Source organism: Triticum aestivum, chromosome 3B (genome assembly GCF_018294505.1).
Source record: "Triticum aestivum cultivar Chinese Spring chromosome 3B, IWGSC CS RefSeq v2.1, whole genome shotgun sequence".
NCBI lineage: Eukaryota > Viridiplantae > Streptophyta > Magnoliopsida > Poales > Poaceae > Triticum > Triticum aestivum.
In genome coordinates this window covers 568,159,028-568,171,457 of record NC_057801.1, presented here as the reverse complement: position 1 = coordinate 568,171,457, position 12,430 = coordinate 568,159,028, and the positions used below count along the sequence as shown (strand labels likewise).

Sequence of the window (12,430 nt, the reverse complement as noted above, 5' to 3'; positions counted from 1 at the left end):
GACGCATGCAACCGCCCATGCCCACGTGCCTAGGGTTGCACCGCTCGGGCCTGCCTCCATAAAAACGGCAGATTTGAGTGTTCCTCTGGATGCAGGCCCACAGAGGTGCTTTAAAATTTGTGCTATGCAGACCCAATAATGCGGTAACCAAACGGGTCATATTTTTTTCCGCGCGGGCCTGGCTGGGGTATATGCGGGCTACCAAACGCATCCTATAGGAACATGGGAGGATTTGTCCAAGTTGAGGGTGTAAAACTCCTTGCCCGTGCTAGTGTTGAGGAGGCTAAGGCTTGTGCGTGTGCCATTGGGCTGAAGACTACTCTTTGATATGGGTAATGAAAATATCATAGTTGAATCTGATTGTGCTGCTGTTATATCAAACATTATGGCTCCTGTGATCCCTTTAGCAGCATGGAGATAGCATTACATGATGATTAGGGAGACTATTGTTATCCTGAAGATAGGGAGAGATAGCAACAAGTTTGCTCATGAATTAGCCAAGCAAACCCAGATCAATGGTAAGGGGGGGCAGTCTATCTGGATCAACTACCACTGGATTTGGCACTGCTGGTGCTATCTGATTGTAATGACCAAATGATGTTTTAATATAATTGCAATCTTTCCCTAAAAAAATGCTGGGTGATGAACTCACCACTCACAGGATCCGGACCGAGTGTTTAGTACATACAGTATGCCTCACGAACCGAATCCCGCAAGCAATGAACATCCATCTTATTCTAAGTATAGTCAACAGTTGTACATTTTGTACTATTCTGGCAGCAGCCTCCTATTTACAGATAGGATTCTCACACAATAGCCAATCCCATCGCAAAATAGAATCGTGTATTGGTACAACCTCAATCTCTCAATATACCAAGGATGGTGGGTCTATCATCACTACACCAAGCCTCGTGAGAATAGCAGTGTCAGCACAAAACTTAACCAGACAAGCCAACACCAACAATCATGCTTGCATCGCTGGCGTTTCTGGATGAAAGGCGGTAAAGACCGAAATCTTCCATGTTTTGGGTACTGCCATCAGGTGTTGTCCGGCTGACCTGTTCCGTTTCCGAAATGAAGTAGCTCTCTTTCTCTTAGTTTCTTGCTAAGTTCTTCTTTCGACGGTAGTTTCCAGCCACCCTTCATGGCAGCAGACCACCACGCCTTGAGCTCATCCTAGAAAATACAATAAATTTCTGTCATATACATAGATTGTTCGTTGACTGACAGGACCAAAACCATTGAAAGGAGATTACATATCTCTCTTTGCAATCACATGGACAAGGCAACTAAGCATTTCTATTAATCTGTTCACTGCCGTGAACTGACTACAAACTGATTTTATAAAGCTTGACTTGATATTTTTAATGAGGTTATTATGCTGTGCAGTGACGGCCATACAACTTAAACTTCAGTCAGCAAGAGAAATCAAAACATGACACTGTTCTACTTCACAACACTGATAAGATTACTGCCTTTTATACATTACCTCATGGAAGCCATGGTTGGATACAAAGCGAGAATCTACTTGGCAAGTTGAATTCCGGATCGTTACAGAGAGGCGATTTCTATCCAATGCTCCTGTAAGAAGTTCATATTACATTGTTACTTCACGCCCTTTTTTAGGTTCATTAAAGAACTTGAAGAAAAAAAGAATCAATCTACAACCTGAGCATTTTATGTAGCCAATCACCAAGTTAGACATTATTTTTCGAATATCAGGGAGGAGAAACAAAGTAGACATAATTATTTAGTCATTTACCATTTATCCGAGCGACATGGTATCCTGTGCCACCCAATGCTTCCTCCCATTTACCTAATCGTAGACGCAAGAAAAAGCCATCCAAGGTAGTGTGCATTATTGGTGACGTCAACCATCTGTCAAGGATCACCAATGTAAATAAGGAAACAAACATCAACTCTTCAGATCCCAGTATCTTCCTCAATTTAAGCACAACTTCACAATCAACAATACTCAGAGATATCCTTCTGTACATCAATATGATGAACAGGCACTCTAGAACCCACTGATAGAGTATACGAACTAGTATCAAATTAGAGTCAACATAGTAAACTTTAAGCAGAAAAATGAATAATATTAAGAGATGTATCGTAATAGTACTTTAGCATATACAAAGTAGGCACAGTTTGTCGTACAGGACATATATAGCATAGGATGTTTGTACAAGGAAGCATTTAATATGTGCTCCTGGCCTAAAATGAGTTCTCCCAGTAATTTCTATGGTAAAGTCAAATCTATGAACTTCCATGTTCCAGAAATAAAAAACGAGCACCAAACCCACATAAAGCTATGAGCTATATAATTTGTCCAATGGAATCTCCATTAACATGTGCCCTTTTTTTCATACCCGCAAAAAAAACCATGTGCCCTTTTCTTATGTACAGAAAACACTATGGCATCCCTGAATGCAATCATGCACCATAGATAGAAGGCAGAAAGAGAAAATGTTGAAAGGAATGCAAAGGTGATCGCGAAAATCCAGTAGGGTACCTTATGATGTCTGATCGAGACAAACGAAGCCTCTGCAAGGCTCCAAAAACAACACTTGATTGATCAATGTCACTTGTAATAATATTATAAGGTACAATTTGCTTGTTATGTGGCAGACTCTCCATGGAATTTGAACCCACTTCCTTTATTTGTACTCCTCTTCTATCAACATATTCAGCAGATGTGTTTGCTTCTAAATTATCATGAGGAGCTACAGCCTTTCCAGTCATGCTCCCTCCACATTGCTGATGTTCACCTCTTGCCAACATGTTTCCTCTTAATTCCTCATCACTGAGAGGATATAATTGTTCCTTTCCTTTGTCACCAGACCACAAAACTAGCCTTCCACCACCACTCGAAGATTTTTGAGTTCCTTGTCCTGTCTCTAGTCCATCATGGCTGCTGTAATTAATAAAAAAAGGACTCTTTCTGTGATTATGGTCTTTAGATATTCCACTGGAGATAGCCAACCTAATTGCAGAGGTCTTCGCATGTCGAAGCGCATCCAATCTCTTTGCAAGAATGGAAGCCATTGTTTCAGACTGCTTATGTTGCTCTGGAGGAATCACCGGGCATTTGCTACTTGTTGTCTCATTGTCACTTCCTGTGCTAGTGAAGTATTGTGAACTGTTGAATTCCTTCTCCACATTAACATTCTGTTGAGATGAAGGATACAGCTTATCACCTGCACCCTTTGGATTGACAGCACAAAAATCACTATTTACATTGCACGGAGTTGCATCCATCAATTTCATTGATGTTTTTGGTAAAAGCCGACTTACCCACAAGCTTTCTGTGATTCCACCTTTATTTCCCATTGCAGCATTCAAAGGGCTCGCATGGCACTCATTTTGTTTTTCTTCAAGAGTTTTAGAACATGACTTACTGGAGTTAGGCATCTTCAAGTTTCTTCCGGCTCTCAAAGGGAAAACTCCACTTTGATCTCTAAAATTCCATTTACCACCAGGTGACTCCATTTGAAGGCTGTCAGCAGCTAAGGTCCCAACAGCCACATCAAGAGTTTCTCTGCCTGTGCTAATTTCCTTGTCAAGCATAGAATTGCTACCATTCAAAGCCAGCGATAGCCTGTCGGCTTCACGCTCGGTGCAATTGATTTCTGATTGATGAGGGGTATCTCTTGAAGTTATCATAACATTGTGACTATAAAGAGATTGAAAAAGAGAATTGAAGCCAACAGACTGCAGACGATTGCTACTGTTATTTTCTAGTGGCAGAGAATGTCCTGCAAGTTCATGTCCAGTAGTCTCTGACAACTTCTGATTGGTAGTTTTATCAAACACGGTTGATCCATTAGTCAGAGAAGACATCCAGTTAAAGAAAGAGCTGCCATTTCTGTTCAACAATCCTGAGCAATAACTTTCATTGTATTCCCTCCTATATCTTTTATTCCGAGAAGACATCTCCGCTGTTGAGTATTGAGCATACTCTCGCTTTGGAGCTTTCATCCTAGGACAACTCTCCATACTCTCATTGCTATCATCACCCTCTTTTGTGTTGCTAACATAATTGCTCTGGTCGTGCATTACCTTTTCTTTGCCCTTCTCAAGCTTTGCAGGATTAACATCTGGTGTTGACTCATATCTTGCAACAGAATTAACACCGGATGCCGAATCACATTTTGAAACAGGATTAACACCAGATGCTGACTGACATTTGACAAGAATAGGCCCATCCTTATGGTGCTCCTGCATAACCTGGTCTTGGTGATCACCATTACAGTTTTCCTGCATAACCTGATCTTCCTGATTACCATTACAGTTGTCCTGCATAACCAGATCTTGGTGCTTATCACTTTGGTTATCTAGAAAACCTGCCAACTTGCCTGGGACCTTTTTTGTATTACTGAAACTCCCAAAGGATGAAGGTGACTGTGCATTCACTGCATTGTTTGGCAAGACATAGTCCCTCTGACTAATTGCTTTTACTAATCGAGCTCGCCAGGTATTATCTGCCCAAGATCTCTCATTATGGACAGCGGTTGCACAGTAGACCTGTTTTTCCGAAATACTTTGCAGGCTGCCTTTTTTTGAAGCCAGACCTGTAAAATGTCGTGCTAAAATTTTAACTTTAAGAACAAAAGATATAAGTGTGCTTTAAATTAATTGTACTAAAAATGATATATTACTGTGCAAACCATCGTTGGAGCATCTTGTGGGGCAAATATCCGCTTCCTCTTTATTCAACTTATCTGCACAGCAGCTGTCAGACAATTCTTCCCCCTCACTCATCTCACTGATCCCTCCAGAGCATTCTACAAGAATTTAATCATTAAATAAGGTAAGATAATCACCCGTCCTGAGAACAGGATGATAAATATGGAAAATTCTTTGGGTTTGTTTTTCATTTGGATTATGACAATTCATAAGTGCCGACTACCCGGCTATTAGAGACATGGTAGACGAAATAAAGTGCGAAAAGCTAAGAACATATGATTAGTAACAAATCTCGCTAACAATTAGGGAATAATTATGTTTGAGAGGTTTGAATAAATAAATAAATTCTGCCGGTTATGTTTGTACAGTTTGGACTCTTCTGGCAAGCTAAGCAGTTAACTGGACCAGCAATTGTTGCTAAATGCAGATCTCTAAGCCAAAGCCAAGCGTCAACGTGTCTAAACCACTCGAACTCACCAAATTAGATTGGTGTATTTTAAACTTACTTGAATCTTGTTCCTGTGATCTTATAGAAGTAGATTGTTGCGCATCAAGGTTTCGTGTTCTATTTGGACTAGCCGCGGATACTCTCACTGAATTGTCACTTCGAGTTCGAGGTTGCGACGGCATTTCTCCTGCATCCCTTAGGGTGGCATCTACGTTATCACCACTCTTGCCGCCGCCACCGCCGCTCTGCTGAGGCGAAGATATCACTATGTTCAAAGTATCCGCATTCCAGCGAAGAGAGGCTTTTCTTGTGCTTAGGCTGGACGCTGCGATTTTAATGCTGAGACCATCATCCAGAGACCACACCAGCTCAGACAGAGGGCTCATGCCGGATATTTCGATTGCATTTACACCTGCACCTGAATGTCCACCAGATGCCTTTCAGCAGACTATAAGGTAAGAGGATGTTTGAAAGAAGTAGAACAACTCTACATGCAGAAAAAAAAAACATGCTATAGCTCATGAACTAGAAACAAACTTACAGCTGCAAAAGAATCTATCTTCCTGTTGTTCTCTTTTTTTTCCAAAATAATAAATAGATTTCGTCCTAAATAATTGAAAATAGTTTTTTTTGCAAATATTCCCTCCCTTATTTGCCTGTTCACCTTGGGTATTGGCTAGGAAGCCAGATGAATTGATCTTATTACCCAATTTAGATGAAAAAGTACAAACCAACACCGACTTGTGTGATGCTAGTAATGTCGTTCTTATTAGAAAATCAAAAGGCTTAACGCCGGAAGCAGAATAAAAATATAAACAACATAAAGGACAGCATCGGCCGGGAAAAGCGAGCATAAATAAACAAAACAAGTAAGTACAGGAGAGTGATCGCTGATGCAACAGCCGACCTCTGGGAGCGGCGAGGCAGTACCATCTCGTGTCACAGCATTGCTCCCCGCGGCCACGGTCGGTCCTCGGAAAAGAGCGCGCCACCACCACGCAGGAGTAGGAGGGAGTGGAAGGGGAAGAGGGATTTATCGGCGGGCGGCGGCGAATGGAGGCCAGGGCACCTACCTATCCCGTCAGCGGCGCCGGCGGCTATGGCCTGGCTCTCTGGTTGGGCTGCGGGCGGAGAATTTGGGAGCGGTCTAGGAGGGCAGCATCGCCATCGCCGCGGTGGGGAGTGCGGGTGGAGATGCTTTGTTTGTGCTGTCCGCGCCGCATGCGGCGGTGGAGCGCCGGAACGCGAGGCGGAGGCCGCGCCACGTAGAGGGCGCCTGCGACACACGACTGCCTGGGCTTCGTCCATCGGTCCCCCCCACCCGCGTTACTGCTACGGGTTTATTATTACGGGAAAGAAATCGCGGGGACGAAGACGATGGTGGCGATCCGACGGCTGTACGTCGTCCAGCCGGCGGATGTGGCGTGTGCCGGGGTCGGAGCTGTCCGTGTCGTGGTAGGGCAGCATCGCCTGTAGGTGACGGGGATGGAGATAAGCGGGAGATAACACGGGGTTGTTGAATGAACTGCGGAGTACTCCTACTTATTATGGACTCGCGAGGATAAGGGGAATCTCAATGAGTGTAAAAAGAGGGTGGGATCGGAATCGCCGTGCGCGTGGAAAGAGACTGGGATCTCAGAATCTTCCCCACCCAGAATTCCCGGTCCGTGTGTCCAGAGCTGCTTTGTTATGATGATGATTCGTTGGAACGAAGGATCGATGCTGGTATGTTTGTGCGTGTCCTTTTTATTCGGAAAATTATAAAGCCTTATAAGAATGTACAGTAGGAAAAAAACATACACCCCCGTTTCAAAATAAATGTCATGTCCGCTACACTTATTTTGAAATGTAGTAGTAGAAAACTGCAATGTCATGTACACAAGGACTATGTAGTACTTTGGTTTATTTAATTGCACAGAAAATCCTAAATGTTCCATGAGGCCCTTTTGAAATACTAGCAAAAGGTTCATGCGTTGCAACGGAACAAAAAATAAATCATAATCGTCAATAGCCATGACCATATTTTGTTGCATCGCCGAGTACGCTGTCACTCTCATTTTCATGAAATCGTAAACAATTTTTGAAAATCATGAACATTTTTTAAAACTCATGAACAGTGTTCAAATTTGTGGATATTTTTTAAAATCATGAAAAAATTGGAATTTATGAACATTTTACACTATTTCCAAACATTTTTTTTAGAATTGTGAACATTTTTAAAACTGTTCGTGACCTTGTGTTGCGGAAACGTTTGCAACAAAGATTGTGTTGCAGTTTTCGTACTCTCATGGACTTCTGCAACATAAGCCATGTTTCAGAAACAACCTGCCATAGCGGCTACCTCTGTCTTGTAGCTCCGCCATTGTTGTTCAAGCATGAGCGATGTCTTTGAAGCAATTATTGTTTCTGCAACACTGACTATGTTTTCGCAACACCACTTGTGTTGCAATCCTAGTGAGCAGCTCACCTGTTGTATTCGAGGATGGACCGCTGAAGCACGTAGGCTATGGCGGCGACACGCATGGTGCTTGTCGTGGTCCTAAGACTGGCAGTAGAAAGAGGGTAGGTATGGAGAGGCAAGATCTCAGCTATGGTGAAGGTGTACACACGAGGTTTACGAGTTCAGGCCCTTCTCAATGGAAGTAACAACCCTACGTCTCGGTGCGCGGAGGCGGTCGATTGGATTATGTGTGTGATATTACAGGGGGTGCAAACCCTTGTGCCAGAGGAGGGGGTGGCTTATATAGAGTACGCCAGGACCTCCATCACCCTCCATTACAAGGAACTTAATGTACATAAAGTGGGGGCGTTACTGGTAACGCTAGCCTTAAGTGCTGTTAATGACCTTAAAGACTACGGAGTGAACGCTTGTCCGTTGCCACGCTGAGTGACTCCTGGTTTTTGATAGGTCGAGTGATTCTCTGTATGGTCGAGTGACGGTAGAGAGGAGGACCTCCGAATGACATGGCTGTCGAGTGGATTGCACTCGACATCTTCGACTGGGGGTCTCCTGTTGTCTCTTGGACTTCTTATCTTCTAGGGTAGTGACCTTGGGTAGGACGTATAGGTCATGCCTATGACCCTACCCCAGGTCTGTATCCTCATCAGTAGCCCCAGAATGGATTAAGGTTCGAGTGGAAAGTAGGTTGAAGTTGAACTTGTTCTCAGCTTTGCACCTTCGCGAGTGTTTTCTGCAAGATTGAAAACTCACGTTGGTACTTCAGCGTCGACTCAGCCGCCTTGATCCATTCAGTGAGTTATCGACTGAACTTGTGACATCATGTGTCGAGTGCTGTATTAGAGTGCGGGATCTTGGGCGCGATTGACTGCTGTGTATCCCGGATTTCACGGGATACAAAATTTCAGGGAAGCACGCGGGACGGAGAGCGCCGAAGCGGGCAGAACGGATAAACAATGATGCCTCAATTTCTACGCTACCTTTTTCGCCACGTATGTTGCGCACGACTGTTGCGGGATTTGACAGGATTGCCCGGTCCCACGCGTCAGTCACTCAGAAGCAACCCTTTATAAGGCGACGGGGCCGAGGCGTCTGCACTGTGCCCGCCTGTTCCTCCTTCTTTTTCCTCCGCCTCTCCACCACGCCCAGCTCTTCCGCTCTCGACGCTGCTGCTCTGCTGCCATGGTGAAGGACAAGACGGCGGCGCTAGAGCGCGCAAAGAAGGCGACAGGGGCGGCGAAAGGCAAGAAGCAGAACCGTGGGTCGTCATCGCGCGCGGGGTTGCCCCCGGGCTAGATCCAGGGCGATTGGATCCGGTCTTCGGTCCGGCAAGAAGATCTGGTTGAGCTGGCAGAGTCCAGGCTGATCGCCAAGGGAGCGGTGAGGCTACCGGAGGGGGAGATGGAACCACAGCCTCAACTGGGTGAGTGTGTACTGCTCGCCACTCACGTCGACCGGTGTTTTTCGCTCCCTCCGCATCCTTTCTTCCGTGGATTCCTGAATTTCTTTGGTGCTCAACTCCACCATTTTTCTCCCAACACCATCACATATTTGGCCGCATTCGTATCGATGTGTGAGAACTTCTTAGGGTGTCGACCGCACTGGGGTCTCTTCAAACACATCTTCACCATCCGCTCCCAGTCGGTCAAAAAAGCAAAGTCGAGTGACTCAAAAACCCATGTCATCCAGATGTGTGGGGGTTTAGGTATCCAGAAGAGGCATAGGAGTGCCTTCCCTGCCATGACTCTCCCTGAATCTGTTAGAGGCTGGCAGTCGACCTGGTTCTACCGCCAGGACATCGCAGCTCCAGGCCAGTCGACTGGTCTTCCCCACTTCACATTCGACCGTGTTCAGACCCCTGCCCCACTGAAAGTGACTGCTGCTGAGAGCGTGGAGACGAAGATGTTGGTGGAGAAAGTGGTCCATCTTATTAATGAGGGCGTCACTGGCCTGGACCTGCTGGAAGTGTTCCTCAGTCGATGCATCCAGCCTCTTCAGGCTCGTGATCATCCCATGTGGCTGTACTCCGAACTGGACGACACCGCTCGGGTCCATCCAGAAGAAGTGCCTCCCAAGACCGTGGCTTTGTGGCTGAGGAGCATCACAGGCAATCAGGACAACCCTAGAGGATCTAGGCAAGTCATCCCCTTCGGCGACGATAACCCGCCTGACAAGGTATGTTGTTTGTTCCGATTGTTTCACGCTCACGCTCTGACTATACTTGATGTTGACAGACTTGTACTCGACTGATTTGTCCTGCAGGTATTCGCTGAGATGCATTCGATGCCCAACGGCGAACAAGCTTTGGAGCCAGACCAGGAGGGAGAGGACAGTGCGGAGGAGAGTGGCGAGTGGGAGTCTCCGGATGAAGAGGAGGAGGAGGAGAGCGAGGAGTCGGACGATGAGGAAGAAGTCGACTCACCGCCGTGCTCCAAACGTCGATCCAAACAACAGCATGACCCGTCTGGCGGGCGCGGGAAGAACGTGGCTCCGAATACCAACACTCAGAAGCGCACTCGGACGTCGACCCCGGAGCCGACGGAGAAGGTGGCCAAGAAGCCCAAAGTTGCTCCTCCCAAGGCTCGGAAGACTTTGCCACGAATCAAGATGGACGTCCCTGTTGCTTCAGGGTAAGTGTCTCGCTTGTGTTTACGTAGGTCGACTGAAGTTTTTGTTCTGACCAGCCAAATCATGTATCTTTCTAGTCCTACCTCTGCTGCCACTGACATGGACATCGACAAGGCACCAGGAGACGAGGAGGCCACCTCACAAGTTGGTAAGTCCGTTCGACCAAGCTTCATTAAGTTGAGTGGATCGCCAATCGGCAGAGTTTCTGATATTTCTCTCTTTCTGTAGTTCTGCACGAGGTCGTCATGCTTCTTGATGACGAAGAAGAAGTGCCTCTACAGGAGAGGAGGAAGATGGGTGGGAGCTTAGGTAGGAGGAGTCTTGAAGTTCAAGTCCCTTAGTCGACGCCGGTGCTTGAGGCAGTGGTCGAACGTTCCGGAGAGCCGGTTCGGACCAACGTCACATTCGCCAGCCCACTGACGACTGATCGTCCGTCGGGCTCGACCGCACCGACTCCTGCCGCTCCAGTGCAACTCCACGCCTTTGACCCAGCAACTTCTTTGAATGCCCTGCAGCCATCACTCTTTGCTGCGTATCAGACCCCGGACGACTCACCGAGTGCCGCTAGGGAAGCTCTTCGCCAGGTGAACCTTGTCATGGAGCAGGTGAAGGTGATGCACGAGGCTAGCCAGGTGGCTTACAACGCCAGCACTGCCCTTCAAACCAATGTTTAGGTCAGCAAAACTCTGACTGAACTTTCGAATGTTGTTTTATATCCGATCACCCACTGGGGTGTTTCTTTGTTTAGAGTTTAGGAAATCTCCCACTCCACTCGACTTGAGTTGAGTCTCAGTAAACTTTCTGAACCAGTGGAGGCACGCCGAGTGCACCCACTGGGTGTAGTCCCTGAGACCACGGTCGACTGCTAGCAGTCGACTAAGGTCTTAGAATGAACTTTTTTTTGAACTCACGCTGGGCAGACCCTGCTGAGTATTCATCTGAACCAGTGGGGGCACGCTAAGTGCACCCACTGGGTGTAGTCCCCGAGACTGTTGTTTGAATATTTGATTCAGCAGTAGTCTTAGAATAACTTTTCACTGTCACTGTCTCTTATTCCTGTCGACTGACATATCACTCTTGCTGACTGCAGAGGTCTTATGATCTTGGAGCTCGACTTTCCGAGTTAAAGAAAAAGCATATCAGCATTGAACTTGACCTTGAACTTGCAAAGAAGAATCTCAAGATTGCTCAACAGGAGACTGCCATCATGGGAGGTAACCATTCGACTGTCTTGTCTGCTTAGTAGTTCGCACTTTCCACTGCTTTTCTCTCAGTCTCTTTGAACCCAGTGACTTCACACAAGCAGATGTGCGTAGTGAAAACTGCCAACTTCAGGCTCGTCTGAAGAGTGTTGTTTCTTTAGAGAGAATGAAGGAGGCTTTGGAGAAGAAGGACCTGGACCTTGCTGCTGCTGAGAAGGAAGCACGTGAGAAGACGACGCTTGCGGACCAGAAGCTGGCTTCAATCGGCAAATTGGAGGAGGAGAACGCGAAGTTGAAGACTGCCATCTTGGACGCTAATCAGGAAGTCGAGCAACTGAGGAAGGACAAGGAGAACCTGACCACTGAAGTCGGCGGCCTCAGAGCCAAGACGGGCAAGCTAGAGTCCTACCTGGAACAACTTGCCGCGAAGCTTGTCCTGAAGCTTGAAGGTATGGTAATTCGATTGAACTGTCGTCGACTGAAGTTTGTTGCAATATTGTCGACTCATTGTTTTTCGCGATGGAACAGAACTTTGCCAGGACTTTGAAGCTGAAACCAGGCGGGTCGAGACAGGTCTCGACCCCATCAACTGTCCCGTGAAGGATGAAGTTGTGATGAACTTGCTTCGATTGGAATCACGCTTGGACGACGCTATTGACTATCTGGCTCGGCTGAAGGCTGCGATGACCCGAGTAGACGCCGAACTCTGGCCTCAGGCAGAACTTTCTCACGACCTCGAGTCGTTGATGACTCGACTCAATCAGATTCCTGGCCAAGTGCAAGAGTGGAAGAAGTCCTCTGCTCACTGTGGTGCTGATGTCGCCTTGTCATTAGTTCGAGTGCACTGCAAGGAGGCTAAAGAAGAGAAGCTGGTGGCCCTCAAGGTAGAAAACACTAAGAAGCACTCCTTCCAGTCCTTCATGGACACCTTCCTCGAGGCAGCCACTCGCATTGCCGATAGCATCGATCTTGACAGCTTCTGTGATCCAGCTAGTCCTTCTCCTACCG

The 12,430-nt window shown here is 46.6% G+C and overlaps 1 protein-coding gene across 10 annotated transcripts; it reads right to left on the bottom strand.

Moving 5' to 3' along the window:
- Window positions 1-713: 713 nt before the first annotated feature.
- On the bottom strand, window positions 714-6,404 carry LOC123070957 (uncharacterized). Of its 10 annotated transcripts, XM_044494382.1 has the most exons (8): window positions 6,065-6,399; window positions 5,193-5,571; window positions 4,659-4,784; window positions 3,295-4,571; window positions 2,513-3,204; window positions 1,763-1,878; window positions 1,490-1,581; window positions 714-1,176 (listed from the first exon to the last, which is right to left on the bottom strand). In XM_044494382.1, exons 1-8 carry the CDS (start codon window positions 6,065-6,067, stop codon window positions 1,039-1,041), a joined length of 2,823 nt encoding a protein of 940 aa, XP_044350317.1. In that variant the 5' UTR covers window positions 6,068-6,399; the 3' UTR covers window positions 714-1,038. The 10 variants fall into 10 exon arrangements, 9 of the variants coding, with proteins under 9 accessions (XP_044350317.1, XP_044350314.1, XP_044350312.1 ...); XM_044494379.1 differs by having other exon boundaries at window positions 2,513-4,571; window positions 4,668-4,784; window positions 6,065-6,401; XM_044494377.1 differs by having other exon boundaries at window positions 2,513-4,571; window positions 6,065-6,398.
- Between the last annotated feature and the right edge of the window lie 6,026 nt (window positions 6,405-12,430).